This window comes from Anomaloglossus baeobatrachus, chromosome 2, assembly GCF_048569485.1.
Source record: "Anomaloglossus baeobatrachus isolate aAnoBae1 chromosome 2, aAnoBae1.hap1, whole genome shotgun sequence".
NCBI classification, from domain to species: Eukaryota; Metazoa; Chordata; class Amphibia; order Anura; family Aromobatidae; genus Anomaloglossus; species Anomaloglossus baeobatrachus.
Genome location: NC_134354.1, coordinates 254,248,513 through 254,276,188, shown reverse-complemented (window position 1 = coordinate 254,276,188; position 27,676 = coordinate 254,248,513). Strand labels below are relative to the sequence as shown.

At 47.4% G+C, this 27,676-nt stretch overlaps 1 protein-coding gene across 1 annotated transcript in view; it reads left to right on the top strand.

Moving 5' to 3' along the window:
• Window positions 1-27,676, top strand: part of GNAI3 (G protein subunit alpha i3) — a 117,850-nt gene that overhangs the window by 43,688 nt on the left and 46,486 nt on the right. Inside the window, exons 2-6 of the mRNA XM_075335753.1 lie at window positions 14,922-14,964; window positions 19,124-19,265; window positions 19,373-19,530; window positions 19,636-19,764; window positions 23,498-23,627. Coding sequence (XP_075191868.1) covers window positions 14,922-14,964; window positions 19,124-19,265; window positions 19,373-19,530; window positions 19,636-19,764; window positions 23,498-23,627 — 602 coding nt within the window. The remainder of the gene's footprint in view (window positions 1-14,921; window positions 14,965-19,123; window positions 19,266-19,372; window positions 19,531-19,635; window positions 19,765-23,497; window positions 23,628-27,676) is intronic.

Below are 27,676 nucleotides of genomic sequence, written 5' to 3'. Positions count from 1 at the left end.
CAGTCCATGGACAGAGAGCCAAAAGGCTGAAAATAGTGGCCATGGGCTGCAGCATGCCCAGCCTGGCACATGCTTCCTGATATCACTAAGATCTGTATCCTCAGGACGCAAATAGCGGTGAATACATTGGTGGAGCAAGGATGGAGGGAGCCAGCAGCTCTTTCTTCCACCAATCAGCATGTGCGACTGAGCCAGTAGACAAGATGACGTCCTATTATCACGTTTTTGTGGAGCGTCATTGTACCGGAGCAGAGTGCTGGCGGAATGTGAGCTGTATATAGCTATATAAAGAGAGATACCATAGACGTAGATGTACCGTAGATACAGGATATTACAAAAATGAGTACACCCCTCACATTTTTGTAAAATATTTTATTATAGCTTTTCATGGGAGAACACTGAAGATATGACACATTGAATAATGTAAAGTAGTCCATGTACAGCTTATGCAGCAGTGTATATTTTGTGTGACTTCTAAATAAATCCACACTGGCAACAAAAGTGAGTACACCCCTAAATGTAAATTGCTAAATTGTGCACAATTAGACACTTATTAGTGTTACAAGGTCTTAGTTGTGAATGGGGAAAAGGTTCATACTGTACAGAGGGGACTATGGGGACTTGTACTGTATTTTTTAAGGGGGACTGTGTGAGGGCTCATACTGTATATAGGGGGCAGTATGCGGGCTAGTTCTGTTTATCAGGGGGTAGTGTGTGTATTGTGTGTGGCCTCTTACTGTATATATGGGGGGGCAGCGTGTGGCCTCGTACTGTATATATGGGGGGGGGCAGTGTGTGGCCTTGCACTGTATATGGGGAGGGCAGTGTGTGGGTTTGTACTTTATATGGTGGCAGTGTGTGGGCTCGTACTGTATATGGGGGCAGTGTGTGGTCTTGTACTGTATATGGGGGGCGCAGTGTGCGCGCTTGTTCTGTTTATAAGGGGGTAGTGTGTATTTTGTGGGTGTGCTCGTACTGTATATGGTGGGCAGTGTGTTGGCTCGTACTGAATATGGGGGTGTAGTGTGGGCTCGTACTGTATATAGGGGCAGCAGTGTGTGGGCTTGTATTGTATAAAGGGGCGACCGTTTATGGGCTCGTACGGATTTATAGGAGTTGTCAGCATACCGAATTCTGATCAATATTAAGTGACACAATATTATTATAAAATGTTTAATGTTGAGAAATTAATTTCAGTCTGTTGGATCGCAACAGTCATGATTTCTCGTGTCCCCTCAGTAAAATGAATTGCCTATTCCTATCTTAGACGGATCAAAAAAAGTTACATGTATTGGAAAATGGCATCAGAAACCAATGTTTTTATCTATACCGTATATACTTTTGAATTTTTGCCAGTCTATTAATGAAATAATCTATGCATCTGTTCGGCAGCTCCATAATCGTAATTTCCTGAAGAATTGTGTTTCCAGGTCATTTTCACTCCACAATAATTGCCGTTAAAAAAAACAAATATGGTAGAAGTGCATATTTTTAGCAATTGTATTACATTGATTAGTATTCCTCGTTTTCAACATATTGTATGGAAAAATGGTGTCATCCAAAACCACAAGTCTTATCAGAAGCCCTTATGTGGCTGCATTGTCAGAAAAATAGAAATTATGGCTCATGGAAGGAGGGGGGGCTGAACGCAAAAGCCAAAAAAAATGCCTGCTCCTTAAAGGGAATCTGTCAAAAGTTTTTTTCTGACAGCAGTATAATAACTATAATAACTTCTAAACCTGCTGCTAGGTAGTCACACAGTCATGAGCTCTGGTTTACCTCCTCCGCCACCACTGAGAGGCAACTTTCAGCCCATGTACAGTGTATATAAGAAGATTGCCAATCAGTGGTGTGGGCAGGGTTATACAGCGCTCAACATTCAGAGAACTGTTAGTTCTGCAGCAGATAAAATGGTGATTTTATCAAAATGACAGCAAGCAGCCCAGTAATGGATGTATCGCTGCAATCTGGGTCTTTACCCCTACATTATTTTGCTTTTAGATGGGGTAGCAAAAACCTGGTGACAAATTCCCTTTAAGGGGTTAATGTGCAAAGCTATGAATGTAGTTTATTACATGCAGCTAAAGATGGAAACAATCTTGATACGGGTGATTTTCATGTTCTTCTAGGCTTGTCATTTCTTTTTATAAGACGCCTGAACTTCCAGTCTTGTCCAGCGTAATTGGAGCAGAATAACGCCGATGCGTATTAATAGCATGGAGAGCATCTCTGAATCCCTGCCTTGTCCTCGTCATCTGCCACTTATTCCGTGGCTTCTTACTTTTCCGCACCCCAGTCTTTTATCTGCTCCTCTCTTGTAATGTTGACCTCGATGTACCCCTCCTCCTCTTGTATACCCGTGTCATTGCTGTGCCCACGCACATGTGTACTTGTGCTTTCTGCTTGTGTCATTGCCTACGGCTGTTCTGGGGGTTTTAGCTTGTCACAACAAGGAAGTTTAGTGGTTTAGGAACAATGGCACAGCTGCCCAAGTAGCATCTCTTCCTCATCTTGCCTGGCACTGCTTGGTGCCAGCAGTCAGCTCAGAAGGAGGGACACGACTCATAACTTTTAACACTTTCTCAGCTCTGAAAAGCAAGTGCATTTACCCATACTTCTAGTTGGTGTCTTATTGTCACTATTTTAGATCGTATTTGGCATGTAGACCACATTTGGGAGCACTGCAGGATTCATGATTTAGGTTGGCATCATTGGTCTCTACCGGTATGTTTACAGATGGAGGAGGATTCGGGACATTAGCACATCACACTTGTGTTGGTAAATGAAGCTCCAGTTCCTCATTTGTGGGTTGTTTAGAAGTAAAGAAGCTGTAAATGGAACTTGGTTTGCTGATGTCAGAAAACATCATTCGAGTCATAGGTCACCTTCCCCTTATTTCTAGGTGTTGTAATAACACGGAATTCTAATCCTCTTCAGATACAGACAAACCTTTTTTTTCTTGTTGTTTCTGCCATGTAGTAAAGAAAACCAGCAAACATAGATAAGTCTGTAAAATGAAGCCAGTTACATCTCATGATGGGAAATTTGTGCTAAGATGTTGGCCATTGTTTTATGGTCTAGATGGGTTGTCCACTACTCTGACCACCTTTGTTTCCCTCCAGTAAATAACACCAGTGACTGCGCCATTGCAGCTATCTCTGCAATGGCTCTGACATTGTCACCATGATCCATGCAACCAATCGGCGCTGACTTCACCCTACCCTCCTTCGAAGTAGTAGACATCCAGAGGAATTCAGAGAGCAGATGCAGTTTTCACTTCCTTCAGATGTCTGATTTGTCCGAAAGAGGGGAGAATAAGGCCAGCACAGATTGGCCACAGAGACTACGTGACATAAATGGGTGTCGAGCGCTGACAGGGTTTTTTTTTCCTTTTTCTAGTTCATTAAGAAACCAAACAATAAAACTTAACCTTTAATAGGTGCTCATGAAGAAGTGATGAAGGATCACTAATTAAAACCATGAAAAAATAAAAGATAACACATGATCCTTGGTGACTCAGCTCAAATGGACCAATACCACATGTGGGGCACACAAAATTCCCATATACATACAAATACCACCATAGACACTGGCTGGATAAGATCCAAAAACCTCACAAGCAGAGGAACCGCCCCCAGGAGGAGGACTTGGAATACATCAAATGGGAAGGTGTCAAAACCAAATCCGATTTTTACTTCCTAAGAAGCCATTCTTATACATAAATGGATCTTGCCAAGAAAAAAGGAATGGTCTTACCAAATTTTTGACTGCCTCACAGGTAATCCAAGCTGCGGCTCCTCAGTGGCAGCACTTTTGAATTTGTCCGGTTTGGAGGACGTGTGCGTCCGTTGAGGGCATCTATTTATATGTGGTCAGTAGCACTTTTGCACTGACTGAATGCAGAGCATTTAACCCTTTGACTCCCCTGAAGTGACTTTAATGAAACGCGTCGGAGTATGCGTTTATCTGCAGTCAAGTAACCAAGCGATTTATAAGGAGGGGCTATGTGTGGTACTTCTGAAGATTGTCTTAGAACCATCAGTGGAGCCGCAGCTTGGATTACCTGTGAGCCCGTCTAAAATTTGGTGAGACCATTCCTTTTTTTCTTGGCAAGATCAATTTATGTATAAGAATCGCTTTTTAGGCTGTAAAAATCGGTTTTGGTTCTGACACCTTCCCATTTGATGTATTCCAAATCCTTCTCCTGGGGGCGGTTCCTCTGGTTTTGAGGTTTTTGGATCTTATCCAGCCAGTATCTATGGTGGTATTTGTATGTATATGGGAATTTTGTGTGCCTCACATGATGTATTGGTCCATTTGAGCTTAGTGACCAAGGAGCATGTGTTACCTCTTATTTTTGTCACGTTTTTAATCAGCGATCCTTAATCACTTCTTAATGAGCACCTATTAAAGGTTAAGGTTTATTGTTTGGTTTCTTCGTGAACTAGAAAAAAAAAAAACAGTTTTGCTATTTCTTAATCTTTTCAGCCATACGTGGTTTATATTGCGAGTTATATTTTTCTACATATATTTGTGTCGAGCGCTGAACTACAGCAGAACAAGTGAAAAAGATACATTTATGAATTAATCAGAGATATACTAAAAAAATATATAAAAACTAACATCCATGTCCTTAGAGGGGTTGCCAGGTTTGGCACTGAATTCTGTAAATGTGTAAATGTGACCACAAGTAAGTGATATACTGCTGGAAACATTCTGACTAGATGTGTGCGACTTCACTCAAATCACTTGTAATGAGTGAAGGAGGCTCTGCATGTCTAGTTGGAATGTGGCCGGGACTATGTATATCTCATACTTGTGGTCACATGACCATCCATCCGGCCATCGGAGAATTCGGATAGTGCAAAATGTGCACACTGGGAGTATGCACAAGTCTGCAGTTACATAGTGGCTGCACACTTTTGTGCTAAACCTGGACAACACCTAAGGCTAAGTTCACATTTCGGATGTTTTGCATCAGTCACATGCGTTGCTTGATGCATGTGACTGATGCGTTGTACAACGGATGACAAAGAAAAGAATTTCATTGTCGGACTCCGTTGTGTGCAGGGGGCGGAGTTCAGGGGGCGGAGCTGAGGACGTCGGTGCCGCGGTCTGCATGGCTGGGGACAGGTGAGTGTGTGTGTGTCTACATGCGTGTGTACATGCGGAGTGCGGGAGGGGGCGGAGCGGGAGGGGGCGGGGCCGTGGAGCTGAGGACGTCAGTGCCGCTGGGACTGCAGGGCTGGGGACAAGTGTGTGTGTGTGTATGTGTGTGTGTGTGTACACATGCGGAGTGCGGGAGGGGGCGGAGCCGAGTGGTGAAGTGTCGGCCTCCTTGCACTGGATCCAGGGTAAATATCGGGTAACTAAAAGCAAAGCACTTTTTCCTTGGTTACCCGATATTTATCTTGGTTACTAGCATACACCGCTTAGCGCTGACTCCCTGCACACGTAACCACTGTAAATATCGGGTAACTAACCAAAGCGCATTGCTTGTGTGAGGTAAATCCGGAGAGATGACGATAAATCATGATATTCAAGTTATGTCAGGAAGCCCTCTCCTGGTGTCACCCCCCCTTTTCCTGTCACACAACTCCTTCAAGCAGAAAATTTACCACAGGGATAAACGGTTTGTTTAGCAACACATCCCATGGCCATCTCCTGTGATATGGAGATTAGGTGATGTGGGAACAATGGACACAGGATGACTCCCTGCCGTGACCCTGTGGTAGGGGCTGCTATCTAATTAGCAAGGCTATGGAAGTAACCAGACAGAACGACTCCAGTAAAAAGTGGTTCATATCTCGCAAGCCATATTTCCGATAAATACGGCAACCATAAAAATGGTGTTTTCGCATGCGGACGATGCTGGCACACCTTTTTTATGGGAGCGGGAGCTTGGGAAATACCCCAGGCGTGATATCAGCCAATGGGGAACTGGCAGACAGGTCATGAGTCCCCTCGTTCTGTAGCTAAATTCATAACTGTCACAATGAGAGCGTTGACGTCCGTCTACGACGCTCCCAGGCAAAGTTATGGCCAATATCCCCTTTCTGGATAATTCTGACTAAAAGCGGGGGGGAGTGGCAGTGCTCCCTCTGAGGTCACTAAGGTAGGAGGGGACCTGGATTTGCCCAGGTTGATAACCCTACTTCGGCCATTTTCCAGGGTTCTTTTGCTCGGGGGCCTGGTTGGGAAAGACCTGTGAGGGAGTTCCTGGAAACCTGGTCTACAGCGCCCCCCTGTGGCCAGACGCACAAGGTAACTGCTGGAACTGTGTATGCCTGTTTGTAACCCATGCTTTGATTGTAACTGTACTCTGACATATGTATATTCTGTAGATTCCCTATTGTATATATTGTAGTTTCTAGTGTGCTTTAGGCTGATTAAATTATATAATTAATCTTGGGCTGCTCTGTTATCTCGATCTTGAATCCCACGTCTGTGTGTTCGGCTAATAGTTACCGTAAATCGGTTGGTGGCAGCGAGTTTGTGCCAAGGATTATTGTGGGGAGGCCAGTGAGATTCGGGGAGGTTTTATATATTCCGCCCGCGGAGGTCGGGGGAATATATACCCTACTCTCACCGGGGACCCTTCAATAATCGGCATAAGTAGTATAGCGGCCTCCTTGCTTATCGTCGGGCAATTCCATAATTGGCCTGACTATAAGAGGGGCGCTAGAGAGCGCATCACGTGCTCTGTCTGTCGGTCGGGAGGTATAAAGGAGGGGTGACCCCCACTTGTTACCCCCCGATTGTGACGTACTGGTAGCCAGCGCGGGGGATTTCTGAGTGACCCCCCCCGGTGGTTCGTGACATATTGGTGGCATAGCGGTGGGATCGAGATAATAGTGTGTGTGAGTGTGAGACCCATACTCCCAGACACTAAAGACTGCCTGCAGCAGCTGTGGCTGCTGGGGTCTTCAGACTAGCTCAACACTAGAGTGTCAGAGTGCAGATACTGTAAGGTGTGTGGGTGCATCAGGTGTCAGTTCTGTGTCAGTGACCAAAAGTCTGCAAGAATGGCTGATGGCACCAGGAGCAAAGCCAAAGGAATGGCCGATGCTCAGGCCAGAGACGATGAGGAGGTTGTCCACGAGTCCTCCAGGAGCCCGACGCCAGAGAACAGCTCTGCAGAGGACATCGCACAACCTGGCAATTATGGACAAGATGAGGAGCAGCTCACCCAAGGGTCCTCAACGAGCCAGATGCCAGCCCTCCGCTCTGCAATGGACAGTGAATCACCAGGCTCCGCAGCGGGCCGCAGATCACCACGTGCCATTCCACCGAGCCTGGGAGGCTCGGATAGCCTTCTTCAAATGGCTATGGCCCTACTCCAGGCTGGAGACCGGGAGGGCTACCAGGAACTCATGGCAGAGCGCAGGGCAGTGTGTGAGGCTGAGGCTGCGGAGCGGCAGGCAGAGCGTGAGGCTGCGGAGCGAGAGCGGCAGGCAGAGCGGCAGGCAGCGCGTGAAGAGCGCCAGGCAGAGCGTGAGGCTGCGGAGCGACGGCAACAGGCAGACCGTGACCACCAGCTGCAGCTAGCTCAGCTCCGGCCCTCATCAGCCACACGTGACCTTCAAGACACCAAACTTCCAAAGGTCCGTGTTGAGGACTTCCCAGTGCTGGAGAAGGATGGAGACTTGGACTCTTTCTTGACTGCTTTTGAACGGACTTGCTTGCAGCACCATCTGGACAAGGACCAGTGGGCCAAATACCTGACCCCCCGTTTAAGGGGTAAGGCCCTGGAAATCCTTGGGGACTTGCCTGCTGAGGCAGATCAGGGCTACGACACCATCAAGCGGGCCCTGATCCAACAGTACAACCTCACTCCAGAGTCCTACCGCAAGAAGTTCCGGACCCTGCAGAAGGGACCAAAGGACTCCTGGGCTGACCACCGGCGGGCACTTGCCCGAGCTGCCGACCACTGGACCCAAGGCCTGCAGCTTTCCACCGGACCGGAGATCCTGGACTTGTTCATCACGGAGCAACTCTTGTGGAACTGCCCTGAGGATCTCCGCCAGTTCATCCGAGACCAGAAGCCAAAGGGGTCCACGGCTACAGCTGCCCTGGCCGATGACTACACCAACAATCGGGCTCCTGAGGCCAGGAGAGCAGCCACCAGCAGCACCTGGAGAGGGGGTAAGATGAACTCTGCGACTGCCCCACCTGCCCCTAGACTGCAGGGGGTGTCCCCCTCAACTCCCCTCTCCAGGCCCGTGGCAGAACCAAGACGGTGCCACCAGTGCAACCTACCTGGACACTTCAAGGCCATGTGCCCTCAGCGTCCCAAGGCCCCGGCTCCGTCCCAAGGGCCGCCCAAGGTGTATTGTGTGGGTGGGGGTGGTGGTAGGTCCCTGGACAGCTTCCAACCTGTCACCGTCGGCCGGTCTGTGACCATAGGACTGCGAGACAGCGCCTCGGAGGTGACTCTGGTGCGGCCTGACATGGTGTCCCCCCAAGACTTGATCCCGGGAAAAACCCTCGCTGTCTCCGGGATTGGAGGCATTGACCCGGCGCTGCCTGTTGCTGACATTTATGTGGACTGGGGCGCAGGGCGAGGGGTGAGGGAGGTGGGGGTAACTGATCGGATCCCTGCAAACGTGCTACTTGGGACAGATTTGGGGCAGATAACCTCCCAGTTTGGGCCCCCCCCCAAGGGCTGAACCTTCAGCCCGTACTGACATGACTCCTAACAATGTTAATGTGTTATCTATGAATGATGTAAGGGAGGAGGGAGTGAACTCTGATATTTCTGCTTGCATAGACACCATAGACACACACTCAGCTGCAGCTGTGACAGGGGAGGGGGTCAGAGAAAGGTGTGACAATGCCTCTACAAGTAACCAGCCAGTGAGCTGGGATCTGTTGCCCTCTGCAGGGATAAGCAGAGAGCAGGGTGCTGCAGGGGGAGGACCAGTGTGTGGGGTGGGGGCTACCACAGCAAATGTGGGGTCCCCAGAGATTTCACAGCGGGGTTCTGTTGCTGCAGGAGGGGAACAGGCAGGTGAGATTGGGGCCGGTCCAGGAGCGGAAGTGCTCCCAGGTAAGATCTCGGTGCATGGTTCCCCCACAACCGGGGTGTCGGGAAGCCAGGTAGGTCTGCCTGAACCGGCGACTTGGTCAGGAACGGAGGAGGAGCAGGCACGACCCACGGTCGCAGCGGCTGTGGCCGCTGTCACCCGCAGTGGGAGTGCTGGAAGCCAAGGGGCCTCCCGGAGGTCCGATAGCTCTTCCCCTTCTGACCAAGTGGCAGCCGAGTCAGGTGGAGGCCAGGACACAGGTCCCGGGGTACTGACTGAAGATGTGACAGTCTCGTCGATTCTGGCCACATCTAGTCAGGGGTTTCAGGCAGCGTTAGAAGCTGACGACAGCCTGAAAGCTCTTAAGGAGCAGGCGGCACAGCCTCCCTCGGACTCTGACCCGGAGCGAGTGGTCTGGGACCAAGGACGGCTGTACCGGGCCACGGTCCAGCAGGGTTCACCGGAGGCGTGGCCCAGGGACCGACAGTTGGTGGTACCCTATCCGTTCCGGACGGAGTTGTTGCGGATCGCACATGAGATTCCGATGGCCGGACACCTAGGGATCGCTAAGACCAAGGCCAGGTTAAACCAGCATTTCTACTGGCCAAAAATGGGGGCCGATGTGGCTGCCTACTGCCGTTCGTGTGAAACCTGTCAGAGAGTGGGGAAGGCGGGGCCACACCCCAAAGCCCCACTAGTATCTCTGCCAATCATCGATGAGCCTTTCAGGAGGGTGGCTGTGGATCTGGTCGGCCCGCTGGCCATCCCCAGCAGCTCCGGGAAACGCTTCATACTGACGGTAGTGGACTATGCCACCCGGTACCCAGAAGCAGTGGCCTTGTCGTCCATTCGGGCTGACAAGGTGGCCACCGCATTGCTGGAGATTTTCTCCCGAGTGGGTTTTCCCCAGGAAATGCTCACTGACCGGGGGACCCAATTCATGTCCCAGCTGATGGAGGCCCTCTGTAAGAAAGTCCAGGTGCGACATCTGGTGGCCAGCCCGTACCATCCACAGACTAATGGCCTGTGCGAGCGGTTTAATGGCACCTTAAAGCAGATGCTTAAGATGTTGGTCGACTCCCATGGGCGTGACTGGGAGCGGTATCTCCCACACCTGTTATTTGCTTACCGGGAGGTTCCACAGGCCTCAACAGGATTCTCACCGTTTGAGCTCCTGTACGGGCGACGTGTGCGGGGCCCCCTGGCTCTGGTGAAAGAGGCTTGGGAAGGGGATTTGGCCACCCCTGGAGTGTCGGTTATCGAGTATGTCATGCGCTTCCGGGACAAAATGCAGGCCTTGACGCAACTGGTACACGACAATATGGCTCAAGCCCAGGCCGATCAGAAGCGTTGGTACGACCAGAACGCTTGTGAGAGGACCTACCAAGTGGGTCAAAAGGTGTGGGTACTGGTCCCCGTACCACAGGACAAGCTTCAGGCAGCCTGGGAAGGCCCATACCTCGTGTACCAGCAGCTCAACCCTGTGACGTACCTGGTCACCCTGGACCCTGCCCGTGGAAGGCGGAAGCCCTTCCATGTGAACATGATGAAGGCACATCATGAGCGGGAGGCATGTGCGCTCCCCGTGTGCAACCTGCCCGAGGAGGGAGAAGCGGAAACCCTCTTGGATATGCTAGCCCAGGTTAGGGCAGGCGGATCCATTGAGGATGTGGAGGTTGGCCCCCAGCTCTTGGAGGACCAACGGTCCCAGCTGTGGGCCACCCTACACCCCTTCCGGGGGTTGTTTACCAACCAGCCCGGAAGGACTGACTTGGCTGTCCATCACGTGGACACTGGGGATCATCCCCCGATCCGGCGTTCAGCATATCGGGTTTCCCTGGAGGTGCAGCAACACATGCGCCAGGAGATTGACGAGATGCTGAAGCTGGGGGTGATCCAGGCATCCAACAGCGCTTGGGCCTCGCCTGTAGTCCTCGTCCCTAAGAAGGACCGAACCACTCGGTTCTGCGTGGACTACAGGGGGCTCAATGCTGTCACGGTCGCCGATGCGTACCCAATGCCACGCATCGATGACCTGCTCGATCAGTTGGCCGGGGCTCAGTACCTGACCATCATGGATCTGAGCCGGGGATATTGGCAGATCCCCCTGACTCGCAAGGCCAGGGAACGCTCTGCCTTTATTACCCCATTTGGACTGTACGAGTCCACGGTGATGCCATTCGGGATGAGGAATGCCCCTGCCACTTTCCAGCGGATGGTCAACACCCTGCTCAAGGGACTTGAAGGGTACGCGGCCGCGTACCTGGATGACATTGCCGTCTTCAGTCCCACCTGGGAAGATCACCTAGAGCATCTAGCACAGGTGCTCAGGCGGGTCCACCGGGCAGGTTTGACCATCAAGCCGGGGAAGTGTCAGCTGGCCATGAGCGAGGTCCAGTACCTCGGTCACCGGGTAGGCGGGGGAACACTGAAGCCCGAGCCTGAGAAAGTGGAGGCCATCGCATCCTGGCCCACCCCCAGGACCAAGAAGCAGGTGATGTCCTTCTTGGGGACCGCTGGGTACTATAGGAGGTTTGTTCCATGCTATAGTAGCCTGGCAAAGCCCTTGACGGACCTCACCAAGAAGAAGCTGCCCTCTGCAGTCGATTGGACAGTGGACTGCGAGACAGCCTTCCGGGCCCTAAAGGACGCCCTGTCCAGCCCGCCCGTGCTACAGGCAGCCGACTTCACGCGGCCGTTTGTAGTACAGACCGACGCCAGTGACTTCGGCCTCGGTGCGGTACTCAGCCAGGTGGACTCTGCGAGCCAAGAGCACCCAGTCTTGTACCTGAGCAGGAAACTGTTACCAAGGGAAGTGGCCTATTCCACAATGGAGAAGGAGTGCATGGCCATAGTGTGGGCCCTGCAGCGTCTGCAACCCTATCTATACGGGCGCCACTTCATCGTGGAGACGGACCACAATCCCCTCAGCTGGTTGCACACCGTCTCTGGGACGAATGGGCGACTGTTGCGATGGAGCCTTGCGCTCCAGCAATACAACTTCACCATTCGCCACAAAAGGGGCCATGACCACGGTAACGCAGACGGGCTGTCCCGACAAGGAGAGGTCGCGGACGGGCGCACGGGGGAACACCGGAGTGTGCTGCCCCCTAGCGCCCTCAAAAGGGGGGAGGTGTGAGGTAAATCCGGAGATATGACGATAAATCATGATATTCAAGTTATGTCAGGAAGCCCTCTCCTGGTGTCACCCCCCCTTTTCCTGTCACACAACTCCTTCAAGCAGAAAATTTACCACAGGGATAAACGGTTTGTTTAGCAACACATCCCATGGCCATCTCCTGTGATATGGAGATTAGGTGATGTGGGAACAATGGACACAGGATGACTCCCTGCCGTGACCCTGTGGTAGGGGCTGCTATCTAATTAGCAAGGCTATGGAAGTAACCAGACAGAACGACTCCAGTAAAAAGTGGTTCATATCTCGCAAGCCATATTTCCGATAAATACGGCAACCATAAAAATGGTGTTTTCGCATGCGGACGATGCTGGCACACCTTTTTTATGGGAGCGGGAGCTTGGGAAATACCCCAGGCGTGATATCAGCCAATGGGGAACTGGCAGACAGGTCATGAGTCCCCTCGTTCTGTAGCTAAATTCATAACTGTCACAATGAGAGCGTTGACGTCCGTCTACGACGCTCCCAGGCAAAGTTATGGCCAATATCCCCTTTCTGGATAATTCTGACTAAAAGCGGGGGGGAGTGGCAGTGCTCCCTCTGAGGTCACTAAGGTAGGAGGGGACCTGGATTTGCCCAGGTTGATAACCCTACTTCGGCCATTTTCCAGGGTTCTTTTGCTCGGGGGCCTGGTTGGGAAAGACCTGTGAGGGAGTTCCTGGAAACCTGGTCTACAGCGCCCCCCTGTGGCCAGACGCACAAGGTAACTGCTGGAACTGTGTATGCCTGTTTGTAACCCATGCTTTGATTGTAACTGTACTCTGACATATGTATATTCTGTAGATTCCCTATTGTATATATTGTAGTTTCTAGTGTGCTTTAGGCTGATTAAATTATATAATTAATCTTGGGCTGCTCTGTTATCTCGATCTTGAATCCCACGTCTGTGTGTTCGGCTAATAGTTACCGTAAATCGGTTGGTGGCAGCGAGTTTGTGCCAAGGATTATTGTGGGGAGGCCAGTGAGATTCGGGGAGGTTTTATATATTCCGCCCGCGGAGGTCGGGGGAATATATATACCCTACTCTCACCGGGGACCCTTCAATAATCGGCATAAGTAGTATAGCGGCCTCCTTGCTTATCGTCGGGCAATTCCATAATTGGCCTGACTATAAGAGGGGCGCTAGAGAGCGCATCACGTGCTCTGTCTGTCGGTCGGGAGGTATAAAGGAGGGGTGACCCCCACTTGTTACCCCCCGATTGTGACGTACTGGTAGCCAGCGCGGGGGATTTCTGAGTGACCCCCCCCGGTGGTTCGTGACAGCTTGGTTACCCGATGTTTATCCTGGTTACGGGGGCAGGGAGCCAGAGAGCATGCGCAGCAAAATCCTACGGATCGCGCTGCTCAAAAAACGTTACAGGCTGCGTTGCTCCCGCCCAGCGGTCAGTTAAAAAACGACTGACCGCGACGAGCGGATGCAACGCAGCATCATCAGTCGCAATCCGTCACTAATAGAAGTCTATGGGGAAAAACAGGATTCCTGCAAAATATTTTGCAGGACACCGTAATTCCTCTAGGCGACGGATTGTGACTGATGCAAAACAACGGAAGTGTGAACTTAGCCTAAGTCTGCAACCATACGACACGTCCTACTATTGTCTATTTTATTTTATCAGACAGCACTCGCACCCATAGAGTAGGATGGATGTATTCACAGATCCGACAGTGACATGCATTAGACTTGGAGAAGGTCCTGTTCTGATAAGATTTTGCAGATCAGACTCTGCCATTAACTGAAACGCAGAAGGCTTACGGTACTTTGGACTTTTGAGTTCATCTGTCTGAACTAAATTTATCATTGACTCTTAATCGGTTAGACAGTCTACCTGATTCAGTAACAGAAAAATGGATACGACTAGGGTAACACCTGGGAAAAAAATTGGTCTGTTTCTCTCAGAAGGTGCCACTGATGTGTGAATATAGCCCTGGTCTGAAAGTTCCCAAATTAAATTCGCTTCATATATATATGTATATATAATAGCATGTGACTATTGAGGCCGGTGATTGACTGCAGTGGTCATATGCCAGTAGGGCACATTATTTTTCTAGGACTCTAAAGTTTGCCGATACCATCTGAGCTTCAAAGATGCAGACATTAGATTGTGTTTTTTCTTATGATGCAGAGACATTAGATTGTGTTTTTTCTTATGATGCAGAGACATTAGATTGTATTTTTTCTTATTGATTAACATTTCCTACAGCTAGTTCTTGCAATTTCAGAAAATCCTTTTAGGGTGAAGGTTTTCTCAAGACTGAGATTTTTAGCTCCAGTCCTAAAGAAAAGTCTGCTGGCGTAAGATGCCCCGAAATTATGGTAGCCGCCTCCTGATGAATTCGGTGGATTTTTGGGCTGTCTGTGAGCCCGAGTTGGAGACCTTCACCATTTATGAGCCAGCCTAGATATTTGCAATAATATGCCACGTTCTGACATCATCTAATCGGTCTGACTACCCGACCCTCCTCTACTCAGCATGTTTAAAGTGGAACAGTTGCAACGTTTTTGCAGAAATATTTGCATCTTTTAAGAACTTGTAAACTGTTGAATTGCGCAATTGTTGATATCCAGATGATTTTGTGGCTCTTTCAACTTCCTAAGTTCTTTAAGGTATAGCCATCTTCTCCCAGATGTTGGTGCTATATAATGTGGGTTGTGAAGAGTTAAACCACCCACTGATAGACTATTTTTCTTTGCCTTTCAGGTGCCGGAGAGTCTGGGAAAAGCACAATTGTGAAGCAGATGAAGTGAGTAGGGTTTCCTATATCTACTTGATGTACGCCTATGCAGTTAAGGCCCCGTCACACTAAGCAACATCGCTAGCAACATCGCTGCTAACGAACAACTTTTGTGACGTTGCTAGCGATGTTGCTGTGTGTGACATCCAGCAACAACCTGGCCCCTGCTGTGAGGTCGTTGGTTGTTGCTGAATGTCCTGGGCCATTTTTTAGTTGTTGCTGTCCTGCTGTGAAGCACAGATCGCTGTGTGTGACAGCGAGACAGCAACAACTAAATGTGCAGGCAGCAGGAGCCGGCTTCTGCGGAGGCTGGTAACCAATGTAAATATCGGGTAACCAAGAAGCCCTGTCCTTGGTTACCCGATATTTACCTTTGTTACCAGCCTCCGCCACTCTCACTGTCAGTGCCGGCTCCTGCTCTGTGCACATGTAGCTGCAGGACAAATCGGGTTAATTAACCCGATGTGTGCTGTAGCTAGGAGAGCAGGGAGCCAGCGCTAAGCATTGTGCGCTGCTGCCTGCTCTGTGCACATTTAGCTGCAGCACACATCGGGTAATTAACCCGATGTGTGCTGTAACTAGGAGAGCAAGGAGCCAGTGCTAAGCGGTGTGCGCTGCTCCCTGCTCTGTGCACATGTAGCTGCAGCACACATCGGGTAATTAACCCGATGTGTGCTGTAACTAGGAGAGCAGGGAGCCAGCGCTCAGTGTGCGCTGCTCCCTGCTCTCTGCACGTGTAGCTGCGTGCGCTGGTAACCAAGGTAAATATCGGGTTGGTTACCCGATATTTACCTTAGTTACCAAGCACAGCATCTTCCACGCGGCGCTGGGGGCTGGTCACTGGTTGCTGGTGAGCTCACCAGCAACTCGTGTAGCGACGCTCCAGCGATCCCTGCCAGGTCAGGTTGCTGGTGGGATCGCTGGAGCGTCGCAGTGTGACATCTCACCAGCAACCTCCTAGCAACTTACCAGCGATCCCGATCGTTGTTGGGATCGCTGGTAAGTTGCTTAGAGTGACTGGACCTTTAGACCTAGCGATGTTTTCATGTAATTGTTTAATACCAGTAAATCCTTTAATGCTTGCCTGAATAGGAAACGAGGGCTTGCATGTTTCACCAGAAGCGGTGCCACTGTGATGTCATGTGTCTGGTAATCACTTTGTTGACCAGCAGGAGGCCTCATACTGAGATCTTGAGAGCTGCTGCTTGTAAGGGGTACTCACACACAGCGAGATCGCTACGGAGATCGCTCCTGAGTCACGGTTTTTGTGACCTCACTAGCGATCTCGCTGTGTGTGACACTGAGCAGCGATCTGGCCCCTGCTGTGAGATCACTGCTCGTTACACACAGCCCTGGTTTGTTTTTTTTATTTTTGCTCTCCCGCTGATAAGCACACATCGCTGTGTGTGACAGCGAGAGAGCAACAATCCTGAATGTGAAGGGAGCAGGAGTCGGCGTCTGACAGCCTGCGGTAAGCTGTAACCAAGGTAAACATCGGGTAACCAAGGTGGTTACCCGATATTTACCTTCGTTACCAGCCTCCGCAGCTCTCACGCTGCCAGTGCCGGCTCCTGTTCCCTGCACACGCTAAGCTAAGCGGTGTGCGCTGGTAACTAAGGTAAACATCGGGTAACCATACCCGATGTTTACCTTAGTTACCAGTGTCCGCAGCTTCCAGACGCCGGCTCCGTGCAAGCGCAGCGTCGCTTGCACGTCGCTGCTTGCTGGGGGCTGGTCGCTGGTGAGATCTGCCTGTTTGACAGCTCACCAGCGACCCTGTAGCGATGCAGCAGCGATCCTGACCAGGTCAGATCGCTGGTGGGATCGCTGCTGCATCGCTAAAGTGTGACGGTACCCTAACCGGTAGACCATTTCAGTAGCCATTGAGATTCTTTAGTGGATAAACAATAAGCAATTTGACTAAATGAGGGTCCTGCTACTGAATTGTATATTACTATAGTACTGAGCATGCCCCTAAATTAGTACCCTTCGTATGCAGTAGAAGAATGACTTGTAAAACCACTGTGCAGTGTTACTTTCAATCCAGTGGCCAGTGCTGCATTTGGAACCAGTCGGGGACCTTCCACTCCTAGCACAACCACTCTGCTTTGAGTAATGTCCCATTTGGCATGGAGCTGGTTAGGTAAGACTTCAGTCAAACCTGAGTGGGCATACAAGCAGCAAGGTATGCTGTGACTGAACTCACTGATGATGGTGCTCGTTACTTGAACCAAGCAGGTCAGACACTCTAAAAGGGCTCAATTCGAGTAACGACTATAATAGAAACCAATGATTGGCCAGTTCGGCTCTCCACCCACAAACAGCCAGCCATTAGCCATATAAAAAGAATTTTTTTTTTTTTTGCGCGAGGGGGTGGACACAATATATTCAAAAACATTGTTTTAACCCCCAAGTAAGAGCCATTCAAAGACTGCAAATGACTCTCCCTGTGGTGCCTACTCATGTCATGCAGTGAAGCAAGCCTGTGCTTTGTGTTCGATGTTTCACGGACAACACATCCGAGCACTCAGGATACTTAATCGATCACCACGAGTACCTGAGCACCTCAATACTCGATCGAGCACGCTTGTTCATCACTACTCTTTAATACTTCTACAGGACACCTGTAAATGTCGGTTCTCCTTCCGTGTACTTTGTACCATGCTGTACTTTTTAGATGCTGCTGTTGGAATTGCAGCCTTATCCCATCACTATGTGCGCTTCAATCAACTGAATGGTTGAGTTTCACATCCAACCAGTGTCGGACTGGCTACCGGAGATCCCGCTAGTAATACCAGTCCTGGCTGCGGTTACCTGGGTTGAACTCCAGAGCTCTCACCTGAGCTCCGGAGTTCAGCCCGGCCTGTTCACAGCTGTCATGAACTGACCTGCAATTGATGGGGGAATCAGCCTGTGCTTGCAGTTCAGTCCTGGAAACCCGCTGTTGAGACCAGGCTGCACTCCGGAGCTCAGGTGAGAGCTCCGGAGTTTAATCCAGGTAACCGCAGCCAGCACTGGTATTACGGTTTCTCCGGTAGCCAGTCCGACACTGCATCCAACTTAGTCCTAGTCTATGCTTTTGAGTAACTATTATGTCAGGTATCTGACTCTAGGCTAGGCCATCAGTTTTATGAAACTTGATAACCCTAGATATCTAGAGTGTTTGAAATCCTTGTTTCATGTATGGAATCTTTTGTATGTTTGTATTGATTTTTCAGATGGCTTATTTTTTGTGAAGGTTCTCTTCATAAGTAATTCATACAGATGATTTGTATGGCTGACCTCAGATGTAATATTCTGAAGTTTGGGCCAACTTTGATTTACCTGAAGTTGACAGCATTGTGGCCACATACCACCCCTGCATTTCGGCTTCAGTTACTGCTTCCTTCAAGGGGTTGTCCCTCCTAAATTCTTAAGTCTACTGTCACTTTGTGTCACTCGGTGACTGCAGACTTATGAATCCTTACAGCCCTTGCTCTGTGTGCTGTGAGGATTTGCCTGTTCCAGAGCTATGCGATATGCATACTCCCTGCCAGTATCCGACTAGATGGCAATGGCTTCGCTCAATCCACGTGCATTGAGTGAGGATGCACCTCTATAGTCGGAACGTGGCCAGGAGCATGCATATCACATACCAACTGGCCACGTGACCACCTTTCCTTGCTCTAACCGGCGAATCCTCACAGTGCGAAGTGAGGATTCATAAACCTGAAGTCACATAGCATGACTGCGGACTTATGGATTTAGACTAATCAGCCCCTTTTTTGAATATCAGAACACTACTGTTATGCCCATCATGACTGATCCATCTCCTACAACACTTTTCAGTGTTTGCTATAGGAACAGAAAACAAAATCCCTAACGCTAATGTGAACCTGTCCTTAGTGCTCCGTGTGGTGTTTAATGCAATTCATAGCCACAAGATTTCTCCATACTATGGCGTCGTATTCGTAAAGCTATTTTATTTCTGATGGAGAGGGTATAGGATAAGTCCATGCACCACCATAAATTAGGCCTTGCAAGTCAGTCAGTTGGCATTATTTCCAGTGTTGTGCTTGCCTTTAACTAATGAAGTTAATGCAGTGTTAGTCGTTTCTCCATTACTTTTTCAACAATCTCCTTTTATCACGTATATGTGTATACACTAATGTATTTATTGTGGTTTTAGGATTATCCATGAAGACGGATATTCAGAAGAAGAGTGCAAGCAATACAAAGTGGTTGTCTACAGTAACACCATCCAGTCCATAATTGCTATCATACGAGCCATGGGAAGACTGAAAATTGATTTTGGAGATGTGACGAGAGCTGTGAGGGCTAAGTCTACATTATAGTGCATATTGGGCTTCTCGGCATTAAAATGTTTTAAGAGATTACATATTAACCTATTATTTAATTCCCTTTCCACTCTACTCAGGATGATGCCCGGCAGCTGTTTGTCTTAGCCAGTAGTGCAGAGGAAGGCATTCTCTCCCCAGAGCTTGCAGGTGTCATTAGGAGGCTGTGGAAAGATGCTGGCGTGCAGGCATGCTTCGGCCGATCACGAGAATACCAACTCAATGACTCTGCCTCATAGTAAGTGTGAGATATGATGAAGGAAACCAGTGGAAGCAATTAGCAGAGCTTTTAAAATTCTGTTGAGGTTCATCTCATAAAATATTTCTTTCTTTTTTCTTAAAGCTACTTAAATGATCTGGATCGGATCTCGCAGGCCAATTACATTCCTACCCAACAAGATGTGCTCCGGACGCGAGTCAAAACTACGGGTATTGTGGAAACGCATTTCACATTCAAAGACCTTTACTTTAAGTAAGTCAAAGCCTAATATTCTTTTGAATAGCTTTTCATCTTAATACAAACTATTCTTTTGTGTTTTTTGTTTTTTTTTGTTTTGTTTTTTTCACATTAGTGGTTTCCAACTCAGCCGGGCAAGTGGGCTACACATAGAAAAACTTTGAATATGAGGGGGCGCATTCTTTAAGGGATAAGTTTTCAGTGATGCTATTAGTTTTGTGTATGACCTTTTTTGATAATTTTTGATAATTTTTTTTATTTCATTTTTTCTTTTTAACAGGGTCATATGGCCTTTGGTACAAGCCCTCTTTTCTACTTTGGTTTCAACATAAAACAGTGGAGGTTTTTTAGTGGTCAGCATTTTTCTGTTTTTTAATACTTTTATTATAAATATAAAAAAATTAAAAAAATATATATCTATATATAATATATTGAAGTAATTATAAGACTCCCTTTCCCTCCCAAAAATTTGGGAGGAAAATGAGGGGTGCGTCTTAAAATCCAAATGTAGCTTACCGGGAGGGTGGCGGTGTAGAAGGGTCACAGGAGGAAGGGGCAATGCTTGTGCGGTGGGCAGTGCTGCTCTGTGCCGGGGCTGTGCAGCACGGCTCTGCTCACTGTCGGGGCTGCTCTGTGCAGCGGGTAGTGATGCATGGGCCATTTTGAAGGTGTCGATGGTGAGGGCTTCAAAGCATGGTGGCCAGAGTCCGCGCATGCGCAGATGGAGCTCTTGGCTCAAGCTCTCATCTGCATATGCGCCGACTTCGGCCTCCATTTCTTTGAAGCCTGCACCGCCGACATCTTAAGAATGGCCCGTGCCTCACCGCCTGCAGCACAGAGCAGCCCCGACACAGAGCAGGCTCACGCCGCACAGTCCCGGCATAGAGCAGTGCCGCTGCCCGCAGTGAGCCTCTGGGCCCCTCTCTGCACCGCCCGCAGCATTGCCGTACTCCAGCACCACCGGATAATAATTTTTATTTTAATTTTTTTTTATTTTTTTTCTCTCTAAATTTTGGGGTGCGTCTTATAATCCGGTACGTATTATAAAACGAAAATACGGTAGTTTTACAATTAGCTCTTTAGTAATTCTGGCCCCCATGCATTAATAATGTCCCTGAGCTTGTAATAATGATTCCATATCTAATAATGTTCCGTCTTGTTATAATGTCCCTTATCCTGGAATTTTAGTCCCCAATTTATAATAATGTCACATATCCTGTAATAATGATACCCATCTTGTTATAACGTCTCTCATTTTAGTGCTCATCCTGTAATAGGGTTCCTTGTCCAGTAATGAGGTCACCTGTCTTGTAATATTGGTCCCCTTCTTGAAGTAATGTCCCCTTCTTGTGTTAAAGGGATGGTTCAAAGGCTGAAAATATTTTCATCTAAAGCCCCATCTATTTATTGCAATAATCTAGAATAATTTTTAATATAGTTGCATTAAATATGTAATCTCCTTCCTCTCTACATTAGCTACTATTGATTTTTTTTTTTCCTCCATTTACTGTCTGATGAAGCTTTGTTTTAGAATCCCAGTGCATGCTGGGTTACTCAAACAAAGTGTCATCAAATGCAGAGGCAATGGTGACTGCCAAAGCCTCTTACTCCTCCCTGAAACAAAACATAATCAGTGGCACTCGTTTCAGGAGCTGGTATGGTCACTGCTCTGTCCCTGTATGCTGTCATTTTGCGATTTGCACAGTGACAATGGTCTGTGTTACTGGCTCAGATCAGTAAAGCTGGCGACAGGACAGCACACATCGATTATCAAAGTACCCGGCAGCATTCAGAAACCAGTTTTACCCCCGCTCGCAAGTGCTGTCTCTTGCAGGGGTGGAGCTAGTATCTGACACAATGCACCGATAATGCATCCTGCTCTACTGATCGAGCAAGCAACACAATGCGCTGTCACTATGCAAATTGCACAATAACAACACATAGGAACACCGCAGAGACCAGACCAGCCCCTAAAACGAGTGTCACTGGTGACTCTTCATTTCAGGAAGGAGGCAGTGACCGCAGCCTCTGCCCCTTATGACACTTTGAAAATCCCAGCATGTACCTGGATTCTCAAATAAAGCGTCATCCGACCAGACGTAAAGCGCCATCAGACCGGAAGTAGGCAAAAAAAATTGAATGCAGTCATATTAGAAATTAGTTTTCGATTAGGCCAGTAGATGGGGATTTATCTTGTAGTAAGATCTACATTCTAGTATCCTTCTTGTTGCAATATGTCTTTGTTCCCTTCTTGTTGCAATGTTCCCATCTTAATCCCTTTCTTGTTGCAATCTCCCCATCCTTGTCCCCATCTTGTAGTAATGTCCCCATCGTGGTCCTCATTTTGTAGTGTTGTCCGCATCCTGGTCCCCATCTTGTAGTAATGTGCCCCATTCGCCTGTTCTGTACATGCACACATAAAATATCTTCTCACCTAACCTCGCTCCGTCTGCAAACGACATACTTTTCCTCTTCCACACGGGCGGTTTATAGCAGCAGCCGCAACAGAGATGCTGATGTCAGTAGCCAGTGTCTGGCAAGTGGCTGGTATCTATTCTGTGATACATTTTAATTGAATGTACACCCGAGGACACACATTCAGTTGAAATGAAACGCTGCCTTTGGCAGGCCACAAAATGGAGCCTCAGGGGCCACATGCGCACTGCTTATTTGTACTGCAGTATCGCTCTACTACTCAATTCTCTAACTTCAATTTGTTTTTATCAATTTGTAAGGTTACACGTCTACACTTCACGGATGTGTACTTTACAAGATAAACTACTGCATAACTCTTAAGGCTAACCTTCTAAATTCTGCTGCTGAAATGCCATTGATGTACCTTGGACCTGTACCATACTTGTCTCCAAAATTGCTTTTCTGTTTTGAATCCACAGTTCATTTTCATGCTCATTATTTGTGGGGCTTTTTTCCCTCCCTAATAAGTAAGAAATCCACCCATCGTCTATAGACATTAAATTGTTTTATACAAAACTTGGGCAACACTTTTAAGCCATTTAGAGCCAGGTACGCAAAGATTGTGTCACTGAATTCACATTAAAATTTAGAGATTAGCGGACCCGTGGAAGTTTGGATTCGCTGAGTTCAGCCGGACTTAGTTAAGTTTGGTTCGGGACCCGAATGTGACTCCCATCCCCAACCCCCATATATTAGTCAATGGAGACCCTAGCTTCTGTGCTTTAAAAAGGTCGTAGTAAGGGCTAGGGGGCTGCAAAAGAAAGCAAAATGGGGGTGATTGCCCTGCAAACATGTGGATAGGGAATAAATAAAGACATGAGATTTGTGATAACCAGCACAGGTAAATGGACAACTGCGGGCCGCAACCCTCAGCTGTCAACTTTACCTTGGCTCGTGATCAAAAATAAAGGTGACCCACTCCATTTTTTTTTTACGTTACTCAGATAATTAAAAAACAGGTCCCCCCTATTTTTGATAACTGGCCAAGGTAAAGTATTTTAACGTGTCTGGATTTTCCCCACGGGTTAATAAATACATATTGTATGCATGTATGTATGCATGTGTACATGTGTATATATGTGTGTGTGTGTATATATATATATATATATATATATATATATATATATATATATATATATATATATATATATATATATATATATATATATATATATATATATATATATATATATATATTAAAATGTGTGTGTGTGTGTATATGTACGTGTGTATATGTTTATATATTTATCACCCTCTAACGTCTTTTATGCAGAATGTTTGATGTTGGAGGACAACGATCAGAAAGAAAGAAGTGGATCCATTGTTTTGAAGGTGTAACGGCAATCATCTTTTGTGTGGCACTCAGTGATTATGATCTGCTTTTGGCTGAAGATGAAGAAATGGTAAGCGAGAGTAACAGGATTTACAATGGTGTAACAAGAGTTTTCATATAGATATGCAGAGTGTGTAAAAGGGGTTTTCCAGAAATAAGGGAAATATGCTTTAAATTAAGGATAAAAAAATCAATTATTTTGTAAAGATGCTTGGTAAGCTGAAAGTGAAGGGCAGATGTAATGTGGAAAAATAACTTTCCTAGAACGTTTTCTACGTGTGAGTTAGTACCAGTGTGTTAGACACACAGATACAGCGCTGTGGTGTGTGCTCACTAGCCATCTTTCTGAGGACTTCCAGTGTATCACGTAGCTTGACTCGCATATTGAAACACAAGTACACAGGCATCAGCCCACCTTCATGATCATGTAATGCATCAATGGAGCATTTGACCTGTATTACTTACTCTTGGCAAGCCCTCAGAATAACAGCTGCGACATTTATGCCTTGTACATCATTGGCGCAGTACACCTTGGGGGGGGGGGGTGTTCTGTATACTTTCAGCCCACCCAGCCATATACCTAAGTAAAATAAATTACAATACTATTTTAAATTTATATTTTCATCCTTTACTTGAATATATTTTTTTTCTTATCATTGGAAACCCATTTATTTTATTTATTTTGGATTTTAAAAGCAGAAAATATCAGAAGCTACGTTGTTTCACACGGTCGTATGTTCAGTCCAAGAGACCTCCGTGAAAAATGGACAGCACTAGGTCTAATGTTATTTAGTTGGGCTGTTCAGTTTGACAATAGGGTTGCGGCACTGCACCAGATACCTGCCACTTCATTAATGCAATATTGGTACACACCACTTTTTGCTTGGAGTTTGACAGTTCTTAGACCCATTTTTGGCATTTTTACATCTCTCTTATTGGTTGTAAAACGTAGATACATATAAGAACCAATTTTGCAGACTGGAAAAATAATGGAATATTTTAGACAAGCAATGCACAATCGAATCTGCTTAACGGCAAGTATACAAAGCTTATAGGCTGCTCCTTAATGTAATGACGTGGTCACCTTTCAATCATTTACATACAATCCTTTAATTTACAGTAGAAAGTGAATATTATAGTGATTTTAAAATTTAGATAATCAGATGAAGTTTAAAGATATATATTCTTGTGGCGGGTGAGTAATACATTCTGGGCCAGTTGTAATGTCAAGAGCTTTGTCCATAACTTTTATCTTTTACATCATTATACAAGGGGCTGCTGTTTAAGTATTTGGCTTCACCCAGAAAGACATGAGATTGGATGATGAAACTTTACATGTATTCCACATACTCTCCACTGTTGTCAACGCATTTCTTACATATAGCAAAGCCAACAAGAAGAGTTCAGCACTAGAGACCAAAGCTCAAAGTCAAATACATAGCTAAAACCAGCAGCTGGGGTAGAGAGTTATGGACTGAAGGGGGTGCCAACCAAAAGCAGAAAAAGCAGGTTGGCACTCACCCAGATAAATAAAAGCTGTCCTTTATTTCAAATGGACGGGAGGAACAAGGGGAGAATGCGGAAAGCGAGGACGACAACTGCCGTTTCGCGCTGAAGGTATAGCTTCTACGGGTCCATGGGAGGTGAGCTAGTGACGCATGGACACTTAGAGGCGCTGCCTTCAGCGCGAAACAGCAGCTGTCATCCTAGCTTTCCACATCCTCCCCTTGTTCCTCCCGTCCATTTGAAATAACGGACTGCTTTTATTTATCCAGATGAGTGCCAACCTTATTTTTTTTTTTTAACTCTTTACAGCAACACACTTCTTACAGCAATATTCTAAGTTCTATAAGCCTAGCAAATAGAAGGATTTTGGTTGTGCCTCTAACCAGGCATCTGTAGCAGCCATGGTATCAGTAATGGTCTGAAATTTGTTACCCTTGGGGGGTTTCTTCAAGTTTGGAAAGAGATAATAGTCGGAGGAAGCTAGATCTGGTGAATAAGGTGGGTGGTCAACCTGCCGGAAGCCCAGCTCTGCCAGTATTGCTGTGGTTGCTTGTGCGGAGGCATTGTCTGGCAGGAACAAGATTCCTTTGGACAGCTTGCTGCACCTTTTGGCCTTCAGAGCTGCCTTCAATTGGTCCAAAAGTTCAATGTAATACCTTGCATTGATGGTGGAACCTTTTTGAAGGTAGTCCAGTAGCAGCACGTCCTCCTTATCCCAGAATACAGACGCCAGCACCTTAGTGGCTGATTTTTGCACCCTGAACTTCTTTGGATGAGAAGAACCACTGTGCCTCCACTCTTTTGACTGCTCCTTGTTTTCAGGATCATACAAATAAATCCAGGTCTCATCCACAGTGACCAGTCGATCCAGGAAGATTTTATCAGTCCAGAAACACTGACAAATGGACCGGGAAGTTTTCACTCGCATGCTTCTCTAATCTGTTGTCAAACATTTGGGGACTTACTTTGCAGATAGCTTCATGTCCAAATGTTCATGGATAATGACACAAACACGTTCACGGGAAATCCTTATGATGTCTGCTATTGCTTTAGCTGAAATTCGTCGACTTCTCCAGTATGAGGTTGTGCACAGCATCGACGATCTCCAGAACAACATCCACTCTCGGTCGTCCAGGACGTTTCTCATCATTGGTACTGAAGTGGCCCCTTTTTAAATTTGGCAACCCAGTTCTTAACTGTGGAGTTTGAAGGGCATTGATCCCCCAATGTCTGCAAGACATTGCCATGAATATCCTTCGAGGACTTTCCTTGCAGAAAAAAGAATTTTATCACTCCTCTGCTCTGTTGCTGTGAATATCGCATTATACTCCGCCATGTTGTTTTCCCGCGTGCATAGAACACTGTTGCCATGAGCAACAAACACTACATTTTGAAAACATATATTAGACACATAAAGCACTTAATGACAGACACATTATGTAATGTAACATTTTGATAACATAGAAACAAAAAAAATCACAAAACCAAAGACTTATTAGCAGCCCCTAGTATTTTGAGGTTTACCGAGAAATGGCAAATCTTATATAGTAGTGAAGTTCAGACATTGGAATTTAGATTACATTTATTGTCATACAGTGCATTCACAGTCAACATTTGTCACCTATGCTGGGATAAATGTGTGATCACAGGATGGCTTTTTGCAAGGTTGCAGCACATCGATATTCCATCCCTCATTGTCAGTCACAGATTTATCATCTGTAGATACTTGGTAAAAATCTCTTTAAAGGGAATCTGTCAGTAAGATCAACTTCCCTAAGCTGTCGATATGGGCATATAGTACATAGAAATATGAATATAAATGTGATTCAATGTCTTATTCCAGAGAAATACACATTTCTCTTGTCTGTAAATGAATGGTTAAAAATCTCTAACTAAAGTGTGGGGTGCACAAAAATGGCTATATATATGTATATAATTGCCTTATTCTGTCTGTCTGTCCTTGCTCCAAAATTGTGTAGTTACAGTGACAGTGTCGTTACAGTGACAAGTCACCTCGGCCTGGCCCCGCCCCCCGCATGGATTGGTCGCTAGCCCCGGCCCTTCGCACGCATCGCCCACTTGGCCACGCCCCTCCCCAGAATTCAAACGAAGCCCCGACTCCTAGGTGACTGCTGCAGTGCACTCCCAGGAGTCCACACCGGCAACCCAGCCCAGACATAACCTTGCGATGCTGGGATCGTGACGGAGCCGGTGTACTCTGGTAACCATGATACACATCGGGTAACTATAGGAAGCGCTTCCCTTAGTTACCCGATGTGTATCATGGTTACCAGCGTACACCGGCTCCCAGTACACATGTGCAGGGAGCCGGCATACACTGACGCCTCACCCGCTCGGCCCCGCCCCCGGCACACATTGGCACGCTCGGCCCCGCCCCCAGCGGACATAACCTTGCGATGCTGGGATCGTGATGGAGCCGGTGTACGCTGGTAACCATGATACACATCGGGTAACTATAGGAAGCGCTTCCCTTAGTTACCCGATGTGTATCATGGTTACCAGCGTACACCGGCTCACGGTACACATGTGCAGGGAGCCGGCACCCCAGGACCACTCCTCCCATTATACTCCTCTTTCCCCAGGACCACTCCT